At 45.4% G+C, this 24788-nt stretch overlaps 1 protein-coding gene across 1 annotated transcript in view; it reads right to left on the bottom strand.

Moving 5' to 3' along the window:
• PLD1 (phospholipase D1) overlaps window positions 1-24788 on the bottom strand; it is a 62880-nt gene that overhangs the window by 17771 nt on the left and 20321 nt on the right. Inside the window, 16 exon segments of the mRNA XM_036388584.2 lie at window positions 3150-3263; window positions 3436-3554; window positions 3852-3980; window positions 5970-6083; window positions 7001-7217; window positions 8685-8897; window positions 10135-10245; window positions 12235-12316; window positions 13987-14070; window positions 14863-14918; window positions 14920-15013; window positions 15709-15835; window positions 15838-15860; window positions 18300-18392; window positions 18868-18926; window positions 24480-24545. Of these exon segments, the coding sequence (XP_036244477.1) occupies window positions 3150-3263; window positions 3436-3554; window positions 3852-3980; window positions 5970-6083; window positions 7001-7217; window positions 8685-8897; window positions 10135-10245; window positions 12235-12316; window positions 13987-14070; window positions 14863-14918; window positions 14920-15013; window positions 15709-15835; window positions 15838-15860; window positions 18300-18392; window positions 18868-18926; window positions 24480-24545 (1701 nt within the window).

The following is a 24788-nucleotide window of genomic DNA, read 5'->3' as shown; positions in this document are numbered from 1 at the left end:
GTTCCAGCCTCTCCCTTCCCCTCCCTTGAGCCTCTCAATAGCTTGTCATCTCTTTAACTTCTCTAACTGATACAAGGGTAATAAATGTGATGTTTGCTGAGGGCTGGTGCATAAACCCTGAGCAGAGCAGGGTTCTCACACAGACTTCAAAGAGGTGAGGGCTGCCAGAGCATTAAACTTTCATTGCATTTCCATCAGGAATGGGATGTTGCCTCACCACATCACATTTTTTGCAATGCTGGCTTTGGCAGATAACTGCAAACTCTGGAGTGGAAACTGGGAGATGGAATAGTGGAAAAAAAATCTGGCAGTGCCTTTGGCAGATCTCTATTTGACTCTTGCAAAAATCAATGTGCTCTTGCAAAAATCATGTTGCTTATTGCAAGCTCAAATGAAAGAGGATTGGGAGAGCATGCCTGACTCCTTTTCCTCCTTCCCAGCCTGTACCTCCACAGTGTTTCCCACACACACTGCATTCATCCTCCCTGCCCAAGGGAAAGCCCTTGTCAGTGCTCTGTCCTCCCAGAGATGCTTTCCTACTCCTCTCCTCTCACAGAGGAGAGCAAAACCAGATGGTACAACGAGGCTGGAATCTGTTGCTGACAGGTCAATGGTTTGGGCTTGCAGCAACATTGCAATCCCCAAGGATCCTTTGTGTTTTCCCTTCCTCTGATCTGCCCACAGTTGAAGACAGATTTGCAAACAAGGTCCGAAACAAGAAATCCAACAGCCAGGCTTTCCTCAATCACCCCACAGCCAAGAACAGTCCTGGGATGCTGGATTTTACCTTGGGGCAGTAACTGCTGCCTATAAAATCCCTACACAGTACTCAAATGGAGATAACAGGGGATTGGCTGCTGGCCAGCCAAAGGATTCAATACTAAGAAGAACAAGAATATTGCTTTAGTTTTTCTGGGTAAAAAGTTGGTAAAAGATTTTAGGATATCTGCTTATTTCTGTGCAGAACTGTACCACTGAGATGCGAGCACCTGAGCCCTCTGCTCCAAAATGAATAAACTGGACAGGCAAGAGGCTGATATTTCTGTCCCTGCAGAAAAGGAGAAGTCACACAGATATGCCCTGATGCACCCCCTGGGAGCTCCAGAAAAAGGCAACCAGGAGAGGGAGTTCAGATCCAGGCTGCAGATGTCCTCCCATGTCCTCACTCCCTACAGCAGCCAAATCTGAAACCTCCATCAGGAGGAGAGACTGAGTCACTTTCAGATTCACTGTGGGACTTCAGGGATGCTCAGGGCACTTGTGTCACCTGGGCACCAAGGGAAAACAGGCCAGTGTGGGTATTAGGGAGGAGACAGTCAAAATTTTACTATGTGTCTGCAAATCCCTGCCTTGGAGCTTGAGGAGGGCACCCAGAAACCATAACCCAGCTGAAGCAGCCTGGGGACCTGCACCCAGACAGGGTGCCCCAGCCTGAGCAGAGGAGCCCCCCTCACTGCTTCCACCAGGCTCTTCCCCACCAGTTTTCCCTCATACTGGGAAGGTTGGTACATTTCAGGACAACCCATTTGCAGCCTAATATCACATAGGTTTATTTATCTGTCTACATGCAGGGCTGTTTTGACAGATGCATAAATAAGAAATGAGCAAGGTAGTTTCAAATGAATAATTTACAAGACAAACCTGCTCTCTTTTTGCTGTTTATGGCATCACTGAGAGCAGCCCCCCATTTCCTGGATGTACCAGTTATTTGCAATGCCTCAGCAATGTGGTGGCCAGGCTGGTTCTCCAACTGCTCACCCATCACTCAGCACCGGAGCCTGCGGATTCCGCACTCACTGCTTGAGCTCCATCCTCCTCTCCCATGGCCTGATGCCCTGAGCCAGCAGCTCTGCAGCTGGGCTGAAGAGAAGCTGCATCTAGGTTTTTCTCAGATTAATTTCTCCTTTGGGAACTGCTTCCAGTTCTGTAATCAGTAGAGCTTAACTTTTTGCTACAGCAAACCCCGTGATTTAGAAGTTGTGGCTTATCTTGCGGTTGAAGCGTGCTCAGGGGACACAAGCCCCATCAATTCCATGAGAACAAGATTTCCCAAAAAGCTGGTGTCAGACACAGACAGGGAGGCATTTACAGCCACAGGGAACAGGATGATGCCTGAAGGGGACTACTTCCCAGCAAGCTGGGAGCCTTGCTTTGGAGGCTGATGTAAAACACCCCAGAACCCTGACACAAGATCCCTGTGCTGCCCATCCCTCACACCACACAGAGAGGAGCAGACAATGCCCTGGCAATCCACAACAGAAAAAAACATCTTATTTCACTAAGCTTCCCCAAGCAGTGCTGTCATCTGGGCAGACCACTCCTTACAAAGAGCAAAGTCATGCATTTTTCCTGGTTTTGGTCTAACTGCTCTTACTTCATACATCTTTCATCCACAGAGACACACAATGGTTTTGCTGCTTCAGCATAACTATTTTGACTTTGTACTCTTCAACAAGTTCCTATTTCTGCTGGGTAAGATCAATATTCAAGTATTCAAGTATGTGCACTTGACAGAGTGAACTGGGCTTTTAAACAGAGGTATCTTGGCAATTCTGACTGTGAGACTGATTGTCACAAATCAGACTGTGGGCTGACTGTGTGGAACTGCAGAAGACCCACAGGGGTGTAGGGCTGCATAATAAAGTGCAGATGAAGCTCAAGGCAGAAAGCAAGACTCCAGCTCCAAGACTTCACTTAATGCTGGGCTCTCACTGACCACCACCCGTCTGAGCGAGGCGTCAGGGCTGGCAGACTGCTCTGAGATCTGACATAAATACTCAGTGGGTAACCTCAACCCATCAGGCCTTCTTGAATTATAAAGCCCAAATGTTAGGTGTTAGAGGAAGAGCAGCAGAAAACAAACCATTAAACCACAGAGCTGTGCAAAGTCACAGTGTTCCCACCACTTGCAGACACTTTAGTCCCCTTACCTCAAAGATGGAGATATAAATTAATGCCTCTCTACTAAAAGTGTTGCATTATTCTACTACATTTGAGGATCTGATCACCTAATCTGTGAGTTGAATTAGACAAGACTTTTGCATCTTAGAATTCAAGTTCTGCAGAGAGTCTGTCAGGCATTCAAACTTCCTGGGAGGATGCAGAACAAGCCCTCTGAGGGAGTATGTGAGCAGGAGACCAACACCCACCTGGACTGTGGCAGGAACAGCCTCAGGCACCTGATACTTCAACTCATGAGCAGTTTGCTGAGATTTTGGCAACAGGAATGGGTAGGACAGGGACCGGTATTTGGGTTTCATAATCTGCACAGGAGGGAAAAAAACAGATAAAGAAAAAATGCTTGCAACAGATAAAGAAAAAATGCTTGCAACATACCAAACAACACAAGGAAATAAAACATATGCCTGCAGAGGGCAGGGGGATGAGGCAAGGCTGTGCTTATCTCCGTGCCCCCAGCAGTGAGAGCACACCCACCTTGGTGAAGTTCCAGCGCTGGATGAAGTGCCGGGCGATGTCGCGCGCGGCTCTGCCGTGCACCACGGAGGAGATGTCGTGCCAGGGCATCCTGGGCGTGGTGTACCTGTCAATGAAGTCTGGGGGACAGGGGAGCACGGCTGAACTTCCTCAGACAAAGGACATGAGTGTGGAAAAGCACAGTATTCCCCTCCTCACACTGAGGTTTGAGGCACCAAGCACCCCCAAGGCAGATGACTTGGACTGCAACAGCATAATTGGCCCTAAAATCCCTCAAAGGGAGTTTTGCTGCTTTTTCCTAGCAACCAAACCAAACCAAACCAGCCTTGTACCTCTGGCTTGGAGGCAGGAAAAATAAGATCTGAGACTGAAGAGGTACAGAAGAAAGTTTGGGGAATGCCAAGACTCCAACTCACCAGCAAAAGGCTTGTCGAGTTGAACCCAGTCTTTAAAGACAAAGTTGCAATAGTCTTTTCCGTGCCAGAACCTGGTTTCCCCGAGCAGCTCTCCAACACCTGTCTTCAGGCTACGGATGGATCCTTTATCTGTGCAGGCAAACAAAACAAAAACATGCTCCAAAGTCATGGCCATCCATTGCACACAGCAGTGAGAGACTCAGAGGAACAGCGCTGCTGGGACCTGCCAGTCCCAAGAAGCTGAAGCTGGTTTCTCCCTGGTCTTCCTGCTACTTTCAAGGGATATATGTCAGCATTTTTTTTTCCTATTTTAGTATTTCTTGTATAATCAGAAGAGGTTATAAATAGGAGTCTGTTATGGAAATGAAAAGCAGATGCTGAATTTTATCTTGGACTGCATCACCCTATAACCATTTGCCTTTCCCAGTTCAATAACACCTAAATATTCCCATATGGCAGATCATGTATATCATCTACTTCATATATTTTACATTAATAGTGAACTAATTCCATCTTCTCTGCTAGAGAGTTTATTATTTTGCCTCTCTAGCAGGGTGCATCTCCTTTAATAGAAGTAGTATTTATTATCTAGAATGAGATGTTCATGTTCCCTCATGAAGTATTGTGGGTTTTCTTAGTATCATTTTGCTTTTTCCAAATAGCAGTGTCATTTGTGATACAATTTCACATGTTGAACAAATGGATCCTGAATTCCAAATTAGTGTTGATTGAGAACAGTCTGAAATATTGTATGCAGGGATATTCCCTCCTAACAGGATCCTATCTCCAGAGCACATATTTTAGTGCAGTGAACTCTTCTTCCAGGCTCTTAAAAAATCCAAAAATGTTGGCCTACACCATAAACAGTTACCTGGTGTTATTTCCTGACTGTGAGAGCAGCCTTCATCTGCGACACCAAATATTAATGCAATAATTATACATCAATGCCACGAGCAGAAACTCCCTCCTAACCCAACCACACCACCAGGTAACCACAAAACCCCTCAGTACACAGAAAAACCAACTTTAAACAGTCAACAAAACACACACTGGCAGCAGCACAAGACCAGGGAACACAAAGCAAGCCCTGCCAGCGCCGCTGTGACCCTGCCAAGCCGAGCTGAGCCAAGCCATGCCAGAAATGCCATGCAGCAGGTCTGCACCACAGCTGCCTGGGGAAGCTCCAGCCTCTAGTGAGAGTCCAGGTGGAGCTGGGGAATCACTGACTCCACATGCCTGGGTGGGAATGGCAATGTGTGGGATGCAGGCCAACACATGCTCTGATGACTGCACAGTGACTCATGAGTGAGCATGAATGGCCACGGGGGAGACTGCACATTGTCTCCACAAAGACATGGAAATGCTTTGTTGCCTGCCACTACTTTGTAACCAATATTCTCTAATTGGCAATTAATGCCTTAGAGGAAGATGTTTGTAAGAGGATGATGCTGAAGAACTGCTCCTCACTCCGTTCCTGCACCCAAAGGCATCTTGGAATGGTACCAATGGTACTGGGATAGGCCCTTCCAATACCAGTCCAGAGATGGAAACAGCTCAGTGCTCACAACTCCCCAACTCCTGTCTCAACTGAGTCTGCTTTCCTTGGTTTTAATTAGGAGCAAAAGAGGAGACCCAAGTCTTTGTCCAAACACAGGACTGGCAGCAGCCACTCTGCTGCTTCCTCTCTCTGTTTGCATGTCTTCCTGCATCAGTCTTACTTTAAAAATATCCAATACAGAACTTCCCAGTTCCAGTAACAGCTCTTTCCTTTACAGGATGAGAGCTGCTGAAATCATCACATACCAGAATCAGAACTATTTCTGCAACTGTTCCCTGCTGGTTTTATTGCAAATTTTTTGTTTGCTCATTTGTTTTATTTTGGATTGTTGTTGTTGTTTGGGGGTTTTTAATTCTTATTTATTTATGCTGCAGCATTTGTAGTTTCTGGAGAAGGCTCTTCTGCCAGGATGCCCACAGAGGCGGGATAAGGATGCTGGCAGAACAACAAGCAGCGAAGGCTGATCCTGGCACCCAACCTCACTCTTCCCAGAGTTATAATGCAAAAACATCAGCAGCTAAAGCCTGAAGGAGTCCACAGCTCTGCTTTCCTCCACTTACCCTCCCGAGGCTCAGCAAGCCCCTGTTTGGATTCACTGTGGTGATGGAACATTTTCAGATGGGGCCTTAAACTCTGGATTATATTCGGCTGGCTCCTAGTGGGGGTAGAGTAACCTGGAGAAAGTCAAGATGCTCTATTCATGGCAAAAACACATGTCCACCTCTGCCACCATGGTGCCTGCTCCTGTCTGAAGACACCTGGCAGACAGGAACTCAAAGCAGATGTCAGCTTGCTGGAACTGCAAGTGGCTGCCAAGCAAAGGACCCAACTCAGGACCCAGCTGGTTTTAACCCAAACAGATGTAATGAAGTACAAAGCCATGGCTGTGTCCTGAGCTGACTGCAACCAAGACCCCCATGAGGAGCCAGAGGCAAGAGAAAGACCAGCAAGGAGGGATGGAAATTCCAATAAGTTCCCCCATCTTCAGGAGCTGAGGACTTTCAGGAAGGATTTCATTCTGGAACAATTGCCAAGCTGATCCTTGTAATTTTAGCACTGAAGTTATCTTTAATGTTGGGAATTAAAAGCTGCATTTAAATATTCAACTGATGAACAGACTTTCCTCTCTAGTAAGTGGGTAAATTTGGAATATTTCCATTTATGTGAACTTATTTAAAACCTAGCTTTTAAGACTAGTATGTGAGAGGAGATAATCCCATTCAGAAATTATTTGCTTGTTATAATAAATCCAAGTTGAAAAATGAAAGATTCAATTCTCTCTTGCAGGAACAAACACTTTTCAACAATACAAACATTAAGAATCACATACACTGTATCACATCATCTGATGGCTCATGAAAATTGCTAATTAGCTAAATAAAAAAACACATAAAACCCTTCTTCTCTATTTTGCAGTGACACAAATCTACATGTTGGCTACACACAGCTATTATTCTGATAGTTAGGTAACTTGTCAACTTTCCTTCCATACAAAGAACACATTGCCCTAGAAATCACGTGAACGTGCACAAACACCCACCACCACCTCCACACATCCTTTATATACATTATTTAGCTGAGCATCACTCACTTGACTCACTGTCGATGCTGCTGACGCTGTCAGAGTGGTGCATGCTGTGCTTGTGCAGGTGCTTGTAAATGCTGAACCTTGAAAACTTTTTGGGTTTTCCTACTCCTTTCATCTTTGATGTGTCTGGGGCATCATCAGCATTTCTCTCGAACAAGTGGCTCTCTGGGGCCAGACCTTGAGGCTGCAGCAGGACACGTTCAGTCGACTCTGCTGTAGCCTTAAAAGACACAAGACATGGCTGCAGGTCAGGTATGGAGAGGTTCCCCTTTACAGATTCTCGTGCAGATCAGTGCTCAGGAACAACCACGAGCCAAATTTTGCTCTGTGACAGACACATTTCAGTGGGAACTAGGCATGCTTTCTGGGGAGTGTGGACTGAGGAGGTACTTACCAGGAAAGCCTAGTAATATTAGCAGCATTTGGATCCATAAATTTACTCTGGATTATTACTTCCCTTGAAATTCTCATCAACCTTAGACCTCGCAAATTTTTAGAGACATGTGGTTGCATACAGACCCAAGTTAGCAGAAAGCTCAGCAAACAAGGCAGCTGCTGAGGGCACAAACAACAAACATTTCAGAGCACTCTCCAAGTGCTTACTCTGCATTTCTAAGTTTTGTTAAGAAAAGAGAGGTTGCCCAGAGAAGTTGTGGATGCCCCATCCCTGGACATGTTCAAGGCCAGATTGGACAGGACATGGAGCAACCTGGTCTAGAGGAAGGTGTCCCTGCCTATGATGGAGGTAGAACAACATGATCTTTAAGGTCCCTTCCAATCCAAACCATTCTAAGATTCTATGATTTTAAGAACACAGACTTCAAATTGTGGCTGCTGTTGCAAGCTCTAGGGGAAACCCAGCTCTCTTATTTCTGTGCCCTAGCAAGGGCTTGTCAGCACCTACACCTAAAGAATCATTGGATCCTTAGATCCTTCCTCTCACCACTTATTTGTCATTAAAGCCCCAAAACCCCACTCCATGCTCAGAAGAGGACACAGCCCATTCACCCCTCCCCAGACCTGCCATGGCTGACTGTGCCCACCAGCTGGACCCTGCCCATTCATGTGCAGGCCCAGGAATTTACTGGGGAGAAGGCAACAACAATACCCTGGAGAAAAGCACTATAGGCTCCAGGCATTCCCCATAGGATAGGATGAGGAAAGAAGCTTCTCCCATGGAGCTCTGCACCACTATGTTAATTTGTCCCAGTTCTGTCTTCCCCATTGTCCCACTGGCCTTCCCTACCCCTTTTACCCTTGTATGTTAATATTTATTAAGTTCTCCCTGCCCTGTTTTCCCATTGGTTTGTGTAACCCCGCCAATCCACCCTGGCATTTTCTATTGGTCCCTTCCCTGTGTACCACTCCTGAGCCCTCAGACTATTGGATCTGTGATGCTCTTCTCCATCCCCTCTTTTCCTGGACCCTCCTTTATCTTTGTCTGTTTATACCCTGGACCCTCCTTTGTCTTTGTCTATTTACACCCTGGACCCTCCTTTGTCTTTGGCCCCTGGACCCCTTCAGCGTTGCCCTACATTGAAGCACGTTGGAACTCCATGCCTGGACCCTCCTGTGTCTTCACTGCTGAGCTGCTGCATGTGTGTTTGTGTGTGTGCTGGTGCTCTGGTGGCTCCTACCCCCTGGCTCTTGGGGAAGGTTGCACTCCCCACCAGCAGCACCCACTTACAGCCAGGTTGGCGGTGGACAGTGACTTGGTGGCGGCGGCGGAGGCGCGCTTGACGCTGCCCACGTCAGTCAGGCGGTGCTCATCATCGTCCCAGCGCCCGTAGGCCAGGTCAATGCCACCCACAAACGCCACGGACTGGTCCACAATCACCAGCTTCTCGTGGTGGGCCCACAGGTACACGGAGGAGGACACGTGGTCTGGGTGTCTCATCACCTGTGAAGAAACCAGCACTCGAGCTCAGCATCGCTGTTAAATTTAAATCCTTCCAGGCAGAGAGCTGGTCAGCCTTTTTTGGCTGTTTGGGGTGATGGGGAAATGCTGGAGTTGTTACTGGATGCATCCACTGCTTAATTAGCAGAAGCTACTCAATTTCCCCATAGCAGGTGTCAGCCATAAGGCAGGCAGGTGTTTCCCCAGGATGCAGGAATCCCAAGCAGCAATGATTACTGATGCTGGGACAGGTCACCCTTATAACAGCTTCATAAGAGGACCATAGTCAAAGAAACTGCTTCAGTTGAGCTGTAATAGCTGAGCTTTCAAACACAGAGCCTGCTCTGAAAGAAAATAACATATTGGTGATCTGAGTCACTTCTTTGGTTGTTGCCACCACACAAGTGAAATGAGAAGCTGGGTGGTTTTTTTCCCCCCACTTAAAATCAAATTGTTTGGCATTTGTTTAAGAATTTCTTTTTGACAAGTGTCTGTGGAACCCTAATTTCTGTATCTAAACTCAGGGTTTTATTTATGATGTTAGAGCCACTAGATCAGTCTCCTGGAGAAAAAGCTACCAAGTTTGACCTGGCTGCCCCCAAAACCTGAGACACAGCTCGTGTGTATTGTCCAGTTTTGCTACAAAGATGATGAACAGATGCTTCCCTTCCCTGTGACAATTGATCAAGTGAAAATAAATCAATTATTCTAACATAACAAGTATCTTACTGCTCATTAAGGTGTATGTGTCTCTAAGAGACTGGATCTAGCCTTATCTACTGGTTTGTCTGCCACAACTGATTTTCTGCTTGGTGCCATAAGAGCAGTGTAAGAGCACAGGACAGGGCAATGCTGTTCTTCTGTGGTGGGAACATTAACACCCAGGGTTGACTTTGATCATTCACATTTGAGCAGAAATGCTGAAATGAGACAACACTCTCAATTTGTAATTTTCCATTTGATGTAACCCCATTAACTTGTCACATGAACTATACTTTTTGTGAATTAAGGCAAACAGTTGCTTTGGCAAATCTAAACTAAGCAATTTTATGTTCCATTTGAACCAAATGAAATGAAATTGCCAGATGTGGCATCAGCATATGGATGTACCTTGTCAGACACACTGCAATGGTGGGAAACACTCCTGAACTTGCAGTTCCCACCCAAATACACCAGGGTCAGCGCCAGCCATCAAGAATACCTGAATGCAAACACCCTCCACATAGTCCTGTGCAATTACCTTGATGTTTGGATGGAGGTGCATGAGCGTCCGCTTGCTGTATTCGCTGTTGATCCCCAGGGCAAGCTCCACCTCTTTGTACAGCATAACAAAAATTCTCACTCCTTGTTGCTGTCAGAAATAAAAAAGAACACATTGAATACAGGCACATCAATAGATAGTGTCTGTTTCCAAAGGGAGGAAAAGCTAGAGGCAGTAAATGTGTTTTGTTTGCTGATGGAAATGCTGACTGAGGTTACTTGTTCCTGGTTACGCTCTTCCAGATCCCCCATGGGGACTCCACAGCCTGGAATAACCTTGGGAAAGCTCTCCAGCTTTCTGAGAAAGGCTCAATACCTGGGTTTGTGTGGGTTTTGTTGTTTTGTCTGAGCTATGCCAAGGCCCATCCACAGGTCATTCCTACAGCAGCTCCTTTTACACACCCTTTGGGGTAGATTTTGCAAGCACGATTCACTCCAATCATGTTCATCCACTAAAGTTCAGTGTTCTGCTGCTTCGTGTTGCCCTGAGGGTTGCCCTCAGTTAAATGTCCCTGCAGGATGACATGACCAGTGAGATTACACAGACATCCCCCTCCTGAAGGGGATGTCACCAACTCAACACCAGCGAAGAGATTCTTTCTGCTGGTAGAGCTAAACAAGCTGCTAGAACACACTGAGCAGTGCTAAAAACATGGTGCTTTTTGTGACCAGCATTGTATCCATGGCAGGGTTTCTAAAAACTTTTGTTAAAGCACTTTCAAATGTGCCAAGTGCCTCCCAAACCTTGGCAAATACTGGTCACACACTGGGACACCTCCACTTCCCATAAATTTGCATGGATTAAAAGCCTGCACTAGAATTTGCCAGCTTAAACTTAGAACCTAAACTTTCCACAGCCTTTTGAATTTCTATTCCTATAAAGCTGCTACTAAGAGCTAGGCAATCTCCAAATTGTGGATGATATTCTCTTCTCCACTGCACCCAGGGGAGTCCAAGGCAATGCTGCATACACAGCAAGGACAGCCTCACCCCTACACCATTACATCAGCTTGCTGACTGCCCTGTTGAGTCAAAGGAACACCATAAGTGACAGAGCAAGCATTTCCAGGGACTGACCTCACTCACCTTACCACAACGTTTTTATGGTCATAAGAAAATCCATGTCAATGTGGCAAAAAGAAGCCAAATCCCTCCTTTGAGTGAGTGATGCCTTGTGGCCAGTTTATTTTTGCCAGAAAACAAGAGTAATTCCAAACCAACAACAGTCAGACACAAAGCTCTCATTTTTTATCTAGGTATGTGGAGGGGTGAGGACTGTGATGACAACTGGCTGGAAAGGGGATAGAGTCCAAGAGTATTTCAGCACGTCACAGAATGGTTTGTGCTGGAAGGGAACTTCAAGATCATCTTGTTCCACCCCCAGCCATGAGAAGGGACACTTTCCACCAGACCAGGTTGCTCAAAGTACCAGTCAACCTAGCCTTGAACAATTCCAGGGATGGGGCAGCCACAATTTCCCAGGCAACCTGTGCCAGGGCCTCACCACCCTCACAGGGAAGAATTTCTTCCTAATAGCTAATCTAAACCTGCCCCTTTTTAGTTTAAAGTCCGTGTCTATGGAATGCATGGAATTCTGCCCTTCTACTACAGCAAGAGTCCAAGAGATTTCCCTTGGAATGGGAACAAACCTTGTGACTCTGCTGATATGGGCAAGCTCTTTTTAGCACCGCTGTTATCACTGTTATCACAGGGTGTGTGAACAGCTGGAGCACAGCTCACACTCATAAACAAAACACCACAAAGTGCTCAGCCTTCCCTGTACCTCTAAAGTACATAAATCACATGGAGAGCAGGGAGAACAGCAGGTCTTTGACCCCATCAGGAACTGAGACAGTTGTAAAGCAAGGCTGTGACCCAAACCTGGGGCAATCAGAGGATCTAACCTGCCTCTGAGCTCTTCCAAACCCAAACGAGGGGAGCAAATCAAAACACATGGTTTTCCAAGGCTATCTGATGTGAGGCTTTAACTCTCATATCTGCCAAAATGAATGGTGGAAGTGTTCCAGCCCCAGTATGACCCCCTGGCTGGGGGTGCAGGGTGCAGCTGGAGCTCACTTACTGCTTTCCTCTTGAGGATGCAGTCCAGCCGCCAGCGATTCCCTTCCACCACTGGTCGCTTCATGAAGATTTCTGGGCTCAGCCTAAGAAAATAAAGGTGAATAAAAACTACAGCAGATGTAGCCTGCAAACAAAGCACTGGCCTAAATAACCAATTTGGGAAGCAAAGGAATTGAAGTTTAAATAAAGTGGATGTGAAAGCTCATGTCCCAGAGTGATGCATTCTCCAATATCCTGCTCTTTGTTCTTTAATAACTGAGCATTACAGAGGGCAGGGGACATGTCCAGCACATTCATCTTCATATTCAATAACCCACGAGATCAGGTTGAACAGTGATGTATAAATAGGGAAATTTGGACTCTATCTGTGAAAGAAAGATGCAACAAAAGAAAACCCCAAGGATTTTCTGAAAGAAATATGCAGACACAAAAAATAAATAAGAGTGGGATTTCAGTTCTCCTGGCACCTGAGCTATCTGAACAGAACAGATTTGTGCTGAATTTTCCTTGCTGCCCATAGACAAAGAAATTGGATCTCTCAACAGGACATGTTATTGCTTTAAAGATTACAAGAAATAGTTAAGGAATCTCATCTAATTCCTGCACAGCGAGATGACAGAATTTCATTCCTTTTCATTTTGTACCAAGCATAGCAACTTGAGCTTGGATAAAGCATGTTGCTACATCCTATTTTTATCTTATACATCAAGTTTTAGGTAAGTTTTGGAATTCCATGATAACAATTGTTTGAATAAAACACTCAGTAAGAGACAATGGGTCTGAAATGAGATGTTCTTGAACTGCCACCTTATGTTGCACAGGGGGAACCCATGAGCATTAGGCTTAACTGTGGTCATGGCAGGAAACAGATTTACCCCACCAAATGCTAACATGGTATGTAGTTTTCTCATAATTTCCTCCTAGAAACAAATTCTCTCAGTTCCCAGAGGCAGCAGATAAGCAGCCAGAGGTTCATTTTAGAGGCAGAGAAAGAGGAGCACAGAGATGTGCCTAAGGTGAACAGGAAATCTGAGTCATGTCTTGGAAGCCTCCCATGCCCAAGGTCCAGGCTGGCTCAGGCAGATTAACCTCCAGAAAGGCAAGACATGGGCAGCCACAACCAGCACCCAGCCAGCAGACTCTGTCCAGGGTGTGAGAGCACCCTTTTCCTGACGCAAACAGGAACCAGAGCGCTGCATAAACACAAACTAGGGAACAAGTGGGCAGAGCCAGGTCCTTCAGCAAACACACAGCTCAGAAAAGGTGACAAACCTCCCCTCCTCCCTTATCTGGCCCATTTAAGAGCAGACCAAGATGCTCTCACACTTGGCATGAGGCTTCCCAAGGCAATGAGGAGGAAATGTAAGGAGATCCCATGCAGGATCCCATAGCACTGTTGAGCATCCTTCCTCCCTGATACACTGAAAGACACCCACGCCCCTCAGACTCGCAGCTATTTACACTCCTGAGGAGCCCCTCAAGCCACCACATGTGCAGTTCAGGTGGTGCCTCCGTGTGATTTCAGGCATTTCCGTGGAGGGAGACAACCAAGCTGTTGATCTGAAGCGTGTGCTTTTGCTGCCAGCCCTCCTGAAAAGGCCTTTGAATACAACACAAGGAGAGTTTTGGGTGTGCTGCCAAACCATCTGGCTGCAGGGCTAGTTGCCATACTGTAGGGCTCCGAACAGTGCCGCATTGTCGGGAGCATCCCCGGAGAGACAGCTGGGCAACACCCAAATGTGGCAGTACTCACCACCAATCTGTGATGAAAATTTCCTCCTTAGCAGCTTCCATGGCATTTGCAACGTCTTCAAAGTACCACTTGGCATTGACATACCTGCAAAAGCAAACAGAGTGCAGAGTTATGCCTCCTCCCCTTCATTAAGCAAAGTACACAGCTGAAGAGCAATGGGGTTCTGTGTTAATGATATTTACGTTCCCATCTTGAAAGCAAACACAATCAAATTTCCAGAATCAGGACAACATGAAGGGAGAATTCTATGCTGCTATCAGTAGCTTGATGAAACAGCACAATAAAGGAATATTAAGTGCCTCTGGGCACTTCTGCCAAATTCACACAATATTCCTGGGTTCTGCTTGACATGCAAGCCAGGTTTGTCTCTCAGGAAAGGATGATGGAATGGTGTTTCCTTTGATTTATGGAAAGTACTCAGGCAGAGGTTGTTGCAAGGCAGATGGTGCAGGGAAAGTACTGGTCTGCTTCCAGCTAGAATCCAGTTTTTGAGGCACTTCTGGGAATGGATTAGTGCAGTCAGGTTACACTGGGGACAGAATGATTTCTCAGGGGCTGCTGAGTGCATAAAGCCCAGCCCACCCTCCTAACTATACCCAGATCTGCATTTGTTGATTCCCTCTTCTTCTCTTTATCCTTACAATGACAAATACCCAACACACCTTTGAAATTAAACATAACTTGACTTGCAAAACACAATGAGCTGTGACACTGAGAGCTCTCCTTCCACCAGCACTGCTACTCCGTCCCTGGTGAAGAAAGCCTCATTTTTTTTTCTTTTGCAACTTCTTTAATTATCACCAGTCCCCAAGCTACCAAAGGCTACCAGCTCTGTTGATGAGAGGTGCTGAGGGCAGGCAGGTAGCAGGTGCTCACCACTTGGCCAGCGTGTTCTCCTGCACGGCCGCGTAGGAGCCGAAGCGATGCTCCTGTCAGAAAGTCCTTGCCGTGCTTGCGGATGAACTCGTCTATGCCCTGCCTCCACCACTGGGCATGTCTGTAGCTGTTACACTTCAGAATCAGTGACCTGTAAGAATACATGAAGCACAGGGCAGCAGGCTGAAGCCATTTCCATTTATTTGGGCTGCTCCTCGCTGCCTGTCCGTGTTGGTAAATGCATCTGTACCAGTCATATTTTATTTACGCAAAAAGTAGGGACGTCGCTGCTTTGTTTGCAAAAGAATGCACAGCACTGAGCTGCTCTGAGTGACTAATAGTATTGCAGTGCCAAGCATGAAAAACCCACCCATGTTTAAATTATTAGCACCAGCTTAACTTGGAGCTGGAGCAGCCAATGTTGTATTTTTTAAGAGATTAATTTATACTGTGTGCTAACATAAAAACATTAAATATCTCTTTATCCCCCACTAGCATGTCTTTTGAGCAATACTCCATTGGGATGCAGAAGAAAACATCCCTTCTTGCAGCTTAAAGAGAACAGAGTCTAAAAATTACCTAAGCAATTGCTGTTGAACCAGACTGTACAACTCAGCATGCACTGTGCCCCCAGGCTCCAGTAATAACCACAGGGATGGACAAACAGAAGCTCTAAATGCCTCATTAAGGCATGGAAATAATCAGCATTAGGGCCAAATCCCCAGCAGGTCTGAGCACACCAGCAGTAGCCACCCAGGCTTGTTAACCTCTCCTGCAGAGCAGCATCAATTTCTCCATAAAAAGCAAGAGCAAACTAAAAGAAGATAAACAAAGTTGCTTTCTTACCTGGAGAGATTGTCGATCTGCAACCCGTATTTAGTTTCTGTTTCTTTCTGGCCTATCTTGATGTTGAATTCCTTATCAACCAGCAGGACAAAGGAAATGGCCCCTGAATCAGGCTTCATGTACATCAGAAGGAGTCCTTCACCACCAGCCACCTGTACAGACACAGCAACCATGTCACCTGGATTTCACACCCATGCCAGGCCTTGAAATGTGAGCCACCGAAAGAGCCAATAAAATGGAAAAGTGCTTCTTCAAAGCATGGGCAAATCATTTATCTGGGAAATCTACTAAATGGTAAAAATTATTCTCAGGAGCTAGACTGGGGGTGGTATTCTTGAGCAAAAAAGTGTCTATTTTACGAACTTGGGTAATGAGTTTTAATTCAATATAGGACTTTTAGAGTTAATTACATAACTCCTTCTTACAGGAGTCTTTAAAAATACAGGCTCCCTCGTTAAACAAAACCCACGAGAACCTCCCTGGTCATAAATCTCCAAGCATGAGGCAAGGTGCAACAAGCCTTCCTCCATCCCTAATTTTCATTCAGCTTGTATGCTATATGGGAGTTATTTGACATTTCTTACATTAATTCTGATGCTAGGATCACTTTCACTCCTACCAAAGTATATGAACAAGGCATTTTGGAAAGCTTTTATTGCCAAGCAACAGGCACCCTGTTAGAAACACATGAGGAGGGATGACCGGCAGGTTTTACATAAATACTGTAGCCTGAAGGCAACTCTGGGAAAAAACACATTTTTTACTGTGAATGGCATTTCTAATCTTTTCTCCCCCTGCAGCGTAGCTGGGGTAACCAGCCCCCTCTGTCCCACACAGGTCTCCCTCACCAGACCTTTGCTTCATTCTTCTGCACACTCAGAAACACACAAAGCAGCACAAAACACTGCAAAAATCTGTTCATTCTTGTATCTTTAGTAACAGCCTCAGCTCCTCATCTATTTCCCATAATTTTTTATTAGATCCTGTAATTTTTTTTCTTGCTTTCAGGGCCCTGAAAGAGTTACCTGGTATCACCTCTCATTTGGTGCCAAAATACCTCCCCTCTCTATTTGGCCCATAATTTCACTCTTAAACATCCCACAGGGTGTATTTCCAAATACTCTCTCTTCTGTTTTGCCCAGGCAGCTCTACATGCCTGAGGAGTCCTGCCTGTGCCCACCCACAGCTTCACCCCACTATCCTCCTCCATCTCCTAAAATCCTTCCTTTAAATAACCCTCTCTGGGAAATATTACTGTTATTTGCTTATTTATTGATGCATAAACTATCAGTCCCAGTGTGCCAAGATGGGAATTCAGTGTCTCACTTGTGATATTCTGTACACAATCCCACTCAAACACTTCTCCTACCCCTTTCTAGGGCTCTAAAGAAAAATGGAGATCCATCAGAGCTGGATGTGCTACTGGCCCCACTACAGCTTGAGCTCTGGACAACACAAGAAAGGGTTAACTGAGGAATATCAAGAAGAAAAAGCATATTTTCCATAAAAAAAGAAAAAGAATTGGTGACGATTTAATGATTTGACCTGAAGGAAGGTCACATATTTGTCTCCTTGTGCCCTCATTATAGAGATCATCTGTAAACCTAAATTAGGAAATGTTGGAAAGACTGTGCATAAACAGAACCTTTTCTTCACAAGAATGCAAAAGGGTTTTGTTGGAAAACAGAATTATTAAAGATAAAACTAATGACAGCCCATGGGTGATGCTAAAATCCAAAGGTGCATAATGCCTGGGGTAAGCTCCATTGACTAAGAAATTGTTGGTGTAAGGCAGAAATGGGCTATTTGGATTTTGAAATGGAAAGATTTGCCTGGGAAGGGCATGCTCCAGGAAGTAGAGCCTGCATATTTTGGAGGCTGGCTGGTAACACAGGTACTCCCCCACAGCACACATCTCCCTGTGCTGCAGCCCCAGGCAATATAGAGACCTAACACAGAGGGTAAAGGGATGGGAACAGCAAATTATGTCTGTGCAGCAGGAAGGGACATGGGAACAGGAGAAAACATTGGGGTTCAATACCTGCAGTAATCAGCAAGAGGCAATACATAAATGTATTTAATGCCATGGTTAATTGCACCAAACAGCTCCTTAGCATTGCAGGTCACATCTGATTTGATCCTGCCCTGAAGCAGTCCAAAGAGTGTTTCAATTAATTGATTTTCATTTTGTAAATTGAGGAAGGGAAGCTCAGAAGGCCGGGCTGAAATCTGCCTGGGGCAGGTCACCAGCCTCATTCCCTCCCAGAGGCACAGAGCCACCTGTGCTCCTGCAGCAGGGAAAGCTGGGCACAGCCTGGGAGGGCACTGTCGTTTCTGTCATCTCTAGGAAATCCCAGATTGTCTCTGGAGTAACATGTCCCTTCTGTGAACTCCAAAGGAGGAAAAAAAAACCCCACCAGATGGAAGGGTGAGGCAGGGAATACCCCATGGGCCCTTCCAACCTGAAAATCTGTGGCTTTTGTAAAAATAGCAAGATTCTCTCCCACAGATTTTTTGGGAGAAAGAGACAAATGGGAATTTTTGTGTGCCCAGGGAGCACTGGCATCCCCCCATGGGCAGCCCAGCAGTACCTTTTGGACCAGCGGTAGCACATCCTCCCTTGGCCACAGCAGTTGAGGCCAGGAATGCGGTGGCCCCCGGAGCGCTTCATGATGAACCCTTCTCTGCAAGGACACAACAGGGGCAGGGTGAGGCATGGGGCTCACCTGGAGCTGCAGGGGGGGTTTGGAACCCCCAGCCCTTGTGCCTGAGCAGCCTCTGTGCTGTGCCCTAAAAGCTGGATGAAGGGCAAAAATAACCCCCCCAGAAGAAAATAATGGAGCTTTAAGAAGCACAGGGTCCCATTTTACAGCACTGGAAGCAGAAAATTAAGTGGCCCAACAGGGAGGGCTGCAGGGAGGGAAGAGTGGAAACCCCGTAAGCACTCTCTTGTAAAGCAGCTCATTCTTAAAAATTTTCTCCAAATTGTAGCATTTCTGTCTGAACAGTAATAATTTTTCATATCTAGATGGCAAAATATTCCCCAGTCATCGCCAGTCAGTTAGTGCTGAGAAAGGAAAGCTATTAATTTTAAGAGTATTTATGTATAAAGCCATGCTCTTAGTGAATCATAACTCACAAAGACAGCTCACAACTCACATGCCCTTCGGTCCCAGGTCGTGGATGAATGACAGCTGGCTTACTCCAACAAACTCCATCTGGGAAACAGAAAGAGATTCCCCCATCTTTATAACCCTGAAATCCACAAAATTTTTTTGCTTCATCAAAGTGACCAGCCATAAAGACCTACGGAACATCCAGAGCAGATGTTATCCACCATCACTTAAGCATTTCCAAGAAGACCAAGGAAAGTATTCTGGTTGAGTTTTCTGTTTGTTTATTTTAAATGTACTTTGGAGAACACATTTCAGGACAATTAAACTCAAATGCATCACAGGGACTCCCTGGTATTCTCCCTCCTGGATCTTTGTCTGAAAAAGGACTGAAGTTTGACATGGTTCAGGAGTCTGTGTGATCTTGGCTGGCTACCTGAATCCTCTCCTCCCTCCAGGGACCCTCAAAGAAAGACTGCAAAGGAAATGAGGACACATGCCCAGAGCAGGGAGCACCTCTTAGGTCCCCTACCCCATGGAGACACCACAGGAGGGTTCAGCCCCACAACCCACGAGCATCCTCCAAGGCCACTGCAGCAGGTCAGTGCTGGACACACATCACTGCCAACTGGCTCCAGGAACCAAAAATCCACAGGAAAACCACAGTGGGGCAGGAGGAGAGCAAGTTCAAATCCAGGAACCTGCCTCCTCATGGCTCCTCCTGCTTCAGCAGGGATTGCAGGGAACATAACAGTGAGCAAAGCTGGTGAGAAAGCTCAGCACGATTACATTCACCTCTAAAAATAGGACACTGGGCAATTTCAACTGAGCAGGCTTTTCTTGGCACAGCAGGACATTCCTGGCAGCCTGCTGGTTATTAGCCCTGGGCCCCTTTAGCAGGGAGAAACATTCTCCCAGGGTGTCCTGTGCAGGACAGGGCTGGGGCAGGCACAGCCCTGAGAAGGAGTCACACAGCAGAACCCTGTCTGCACCCAGGCACTTCTAATTTATTGTCACAGCAAGTTGGCCAAGTGCAGAAAGGTGCTCAGGGCAGGTGTCACTGTCCCTTTGGCCAGGCAGCAAGCCAGAGGGAACCTCTAACAGCACATTTTGGCAATGAACCCTGCAGTCCAGGGCTCAGCCTGTGATCCTGGATGGGGACAGGAGGCAGCCTCAGTACCAGCTTCAGGATATGTCCACCCATACCCACAGCAATTCCAGGAAAAGGCTTTCTCTTCTCAAGGAAAGGGCCACTGTCATCTCTTTGGCAAACCAGCCTCAGGGCCCTCATCAGCAAAATCCAATTTTGCACAGAAATTACATGGGTGAAGCCCTAAATCTCAAAGACATCTTCAGACACTAAGTATAACAAAAAGTATCAGTAAATTTGGAGTCAAAGTCTGTCTTGCCATTACAATGAGGTTAACACAGGCTCCCTTCCCAATACCATTATTTTTTTCCCAGAAAACAGCAGTAGAACTGAAGATCCTTCCATCTCCTCATGCTCAGCTGCTCCTGGGATCTCCCAGACTTCTTGTATCAGCCAAGACCATGAAGAAGAACAAAAGACACAACTGCTTTCCTCTGAGTGTCTCAAGGATATAAAGTAACCTGTCCTCAGCTGAGTCAATTCTAATGCTTTGATTTTAGGGTGATTTCAGCCTGTTTTCAGAAAGTGGTTAGAACAAGTCCGTTCCATGGTATTTTACCAACCATACTGCTCTCTCTGTTCTCCCAAAGTGCTCTGGAAAAGCATCAGGTGTGACCAATGAATGTTTCAGCTGTTTCTGCAGCAACACTCAGAGCAGGGTGGGAAGTGCCTGAAAAAATCCAGTGTGTCCTACAAGCCCTTATCAGAGGTCCCAAGCAAATTCTCAGGCCAGTTCTTTGTCTAGATCTCATTTTAACTTTGTGGCATTTCATATCAGACAAATCAGAAACCCAGACATCTCTCTCACACACACAAAAAAAGCACAGAAATGTCAAAACCCTTTGAAAATACTGGCTGGAACCAGAAAGCTAGCAGGAATTTGAGGAGCACTGCGTGCAGAGAAAAAATTGTCCTCAAAGAAGCAAAAAGAAAAACCAAGAGGAAAAATTACTTGCAGAAACAGAACTACACTACATAAAAGAGAAAGAAAGATTGTCTGGCAGCACAGCAACCTCCTCTTCAGCCAGGCAGTCTCTGGAACAGCAATGACAGGAGCCCATCCAACACATTGATCAAGAGTTGGTTTGTGGGAAAAAAAAACAAACCAAAACTTAAATAAATTCGTGCAGTTAGAAGGAAAATTCCCCAGCATAGTGCAAAACATCTGATGGAATGATTTATTGTTCCAATTAGCTATTTTTACTGTCACAGTGTCTCATCTGAGGTGCTCATCACTCACAGAGAGGCTGGGAGAGGCAGGCAGGAGCTTTCATCTCCGTCACATCAGAATTCCTGTGCTGCCCAGCTGCCTCCCTGGGATCTGGCATCCCACTCTGGTTTCAGAGACCCCCAGCAGGATGGTTTTGGTATGAGATATGGGCCAGGAGAATGCAGCTTCAATGACATTGTTGTGGCAGGCAGGAGTGATGGGCTGCAGGAGGACAGGCTGTGGAAGGTGGAGAACCAGCTGCAAGGTGTTCAAACCATCCTGTCCTGCCAGCAATGTGGAACATGCATGATTTATGTAAGTAAAAATTTCACAGAGCATCTTCATTTCAGAAAGGATTCAGCCTCTCCATGCTGTATTTTTTCATTTTGACCCTTGTTCTTTATTTAGTGGGTTCAGAAATGCATCGAAATCTGATTAGCACTGGTCAATAACAATAACATGGAATTACACACTTTCCAGAATGATATTGCTCAGCACAATTTCTTACACAAAAAAAGAAATTGCTTATACAAAATACACATTAAAAAACCCTAAATGTGCTGCATTTCAAGTGTAATAGCTTGAAATGTTAATGAGTTGGATGGGGACCTCCACAAAGATCCAAGCAATGTATCAGAGGCAAAGTAGTGGCCTCTCTCACTTCTCAGCTGTTCCTAATTAAGATGAGGTTTTTACTCTCTCTAAAGTTCATGCAAAACATTACACACATAGACACAATCCAATCAAATCTTACTTTTCCTTTTGCTTGGGCATCTTTTAAGTATGGGAGCTTGCACAAAAACAATGTAAAGGTCCAATTACTAAAATTTTTAAACAGAATCCAATTAAGCCTCAACATTTTGAGGCTATATTCCTCTAATTTACAATTTTCAGAAAAAGAAGTGTGAACAGTGAACACACTGGGATTTCCACAACAGTAATTGTCTTAAAGCACTTCAGCCCAAAAGTACTGTAAAAAAGGTTTTGGAAGGAAGAAGAAGACATGAGATTTAATCACAAAAATCAAATAATTTAAAAAATATTAAATATAAAAAGCTAGATTATGTACAACCTCTCGAATGCCATGTAGTCACTGTGGACCTGATCCTTAACCCAACCAGTGACCTCAGGTCTTCAGGCAAAACCACAAGCTTGACTTGCAGGCTTGACTGTCTTAGTGCGTGGCACATCCTCCAGACAGTGTATAAAGCACTTTGCTCTCACTGGCAAATAATAAATTAACCACAAACGCAAAACAAAACAAATAAAAAAAGCAAATTCATTAAATTGTGCAGTTCAGATGTAAAAAACATCTCCTCAGAGATGCTCCTGACCCAAGCAGGCTCTTCACATGACCAAGGGTTACACTCCAGGCAGGTCTCAGCTTGCCTTTGCAACTCCATGCCTGATTTAACAGAGTTCCTGATTTTAAAAAAGTCCTCAGTGCATGGATTTGATGAGAGGAACACAAAGAATTCCTAATGTGCTCCAAGATTAAGACAGTTACAGCATTTGTCAGCATCTGGGCAAAAGACTTCTCAAGCACAGGAAGAGCAAAGCCCTCATTTTGTTCTCAGGAGGACAAATACAGTTCCAGGGAAAGTGCCAGAAATCTCCACTTTAGTCTCATCTGAGAATGGTGGGGGTGGTTTGGGTGCTGTTTTAAAGGAAGCACTTCCTTCCCTGTGCTTTCTTCCAGCACTGCCTGCAGGACCCGTGCTGCCACCACGGGCAGCAAATCTCCCTGAACACTTCTCTGTGGCCAAATGCAGTGAAAGCCAACAATGAACTGAGAATTTATGTGCAAAAGGGACATCTGGCTCCAGGGGCTGGGGACAGAAGGGCGATTCAGCCCAGGAGGGAGCACCCCACAGCTGCCTGCGAAGGCAGGGCCGCCCATCTCCTCTCCCAGCCCCCACTGTGCAGCCTGTCTCAAACCACAGCCTGGCCAAAGCATCACCCACGTTCTCAGAGGAGCAGAAATGTTCCAAAACATTTTTAAAAAGGCAACGCCTGCCTAAAAGTGACAAGATGGATCCACACTGTAAAATAACTCTCCCCCGCTCTGCATATGCTACTGATCAAAATTGCCAAGTTATCCCAATCCTGCTTCTAGAACAAAAGATGACTCTTTTCCACACGCAGCTCTTCACTGCATTGGAATTAAGCTCCACAGCCTGTCGCCTAAAGAAGCACTCTAAGGAATGCAGCTTCCTCAGCCTCAGCCTGAAGATTTCTTGCCATCCAGAGAGCAATGGCCAACCCCAATGGGCCCTTTGTCCCATGGAATAAGCAGTGCTCAGCGCTGAGCTCTGCAATAGAGCACGCACAGTTTTTAAGTTTTTATACACAACATCCAGCTATGAGCTGCCCAACATCTCTACACAACGGAAATCCTGCAAAATAGAAGAATATCTAACAACAGCCAAAGTGGAAGAGAAGTGGCTGCTACAGAAACCCAAAGTTCAGTCTGTATTTTTGGCTTGTTTGAAAACCAGGTGTTCCCAGCTATCACTCTGGGCTGAGAAATGTCACTAAACTTGGCAGCTACTCTGTGCGTGCATCAGATTTTGCTGGTAACACAAAAGATGAAGTAACACAGTCATTATGCAGCCAAAAAAAGGGGAAATAAATTACCATCCCCAAGAGATGTCACAGCTGCAGCTGACAGGTGAGGACTTCTGAAGAAACATTCGAGGATGAATTTCTAAAGAAATATTTTTGCTTAAAATAGGCCTGAAGCTGGATTTGACATCTCTCCTCATTTCAAACAGTGTTGACTTGGGGAAATAAGCCAACTACCATCTTCCTTTGGAACTGACAAAACACTCACTCACCTCTCTGGGTATCCCACACACACAAACTCAACATCACTAATGTCCAGGGAAACTGCACAGAATAGAAACCTGAGACAAATCTGCACCCAGGACCACACACAAAGCCCAGACTGAAGGAGCAAATACAAATATGGTTTGGATTCCAATTTTTTAAGTATTTAAAACTGTAACTTATCATCTTACAAAGTCTGCAGAATTAAACAGAATCTCACTATATCATACATGTACAGCAGCTGTCTGGACTGAACCAGCTTGAGGAGGTTATCACTGTGCTATACCAGCAACCACTGAGTCATTCCTTTGGTTTAAATCATATAGTGTTGGAGAAATCAGCTAAGCCAAAATGCTCACAAAACAGCTGTAAAATGTTTCTTGCAGAAGCTGCATGTTTTCTTCCAATGAATTCAGCATTTGTAAAGGGAATATTCTTTAGACAATTAAGCAAAGTAATTTCTACTTACTGTTCCATGGTAGTTCCTGTACATTGGCATTTTCAGGATATTTGTCAAGTAGTCCTCCAGCTGTTTCTACAATTAAAATGTTGAAACTTTAGATAGGATGTGGAGGTTTTTCTTGAAAATTCCTGTAATCCAACTGTCTGGCATTAGGAAGCAATCAAGAAATCAAACCCACTTTTCAGTTTGAGTGGATAAATAAATCCATTATTATGAGCTCACAGGATATCATGAACCATCATATTATGAACTCAACACCATAAACAGTTTGGCCATAAACAGGTTGTTTACTGTTCATAGTCCTGTGTTTGTACC

The sequence above is a fragment of the Molothrus ater genome, chromosome 10 (genome assembly GCF_012460135.2).
Source record: "Molothrus ater isolate BHLD 08-10-18 breed brown headed cowbird chromosome 10, BPBGC_Mater_1.1, whole genome shotgun sequence".
Taxonomy (NCBI): Eukaryota; Metazoa; Chordata; class Aves; order Passeriformes; family Icteridae; genus Molothrus; species Molothrus ater.
This window is presented reverse-complemented; position numbering and strand designations above follow the sequence as displayed.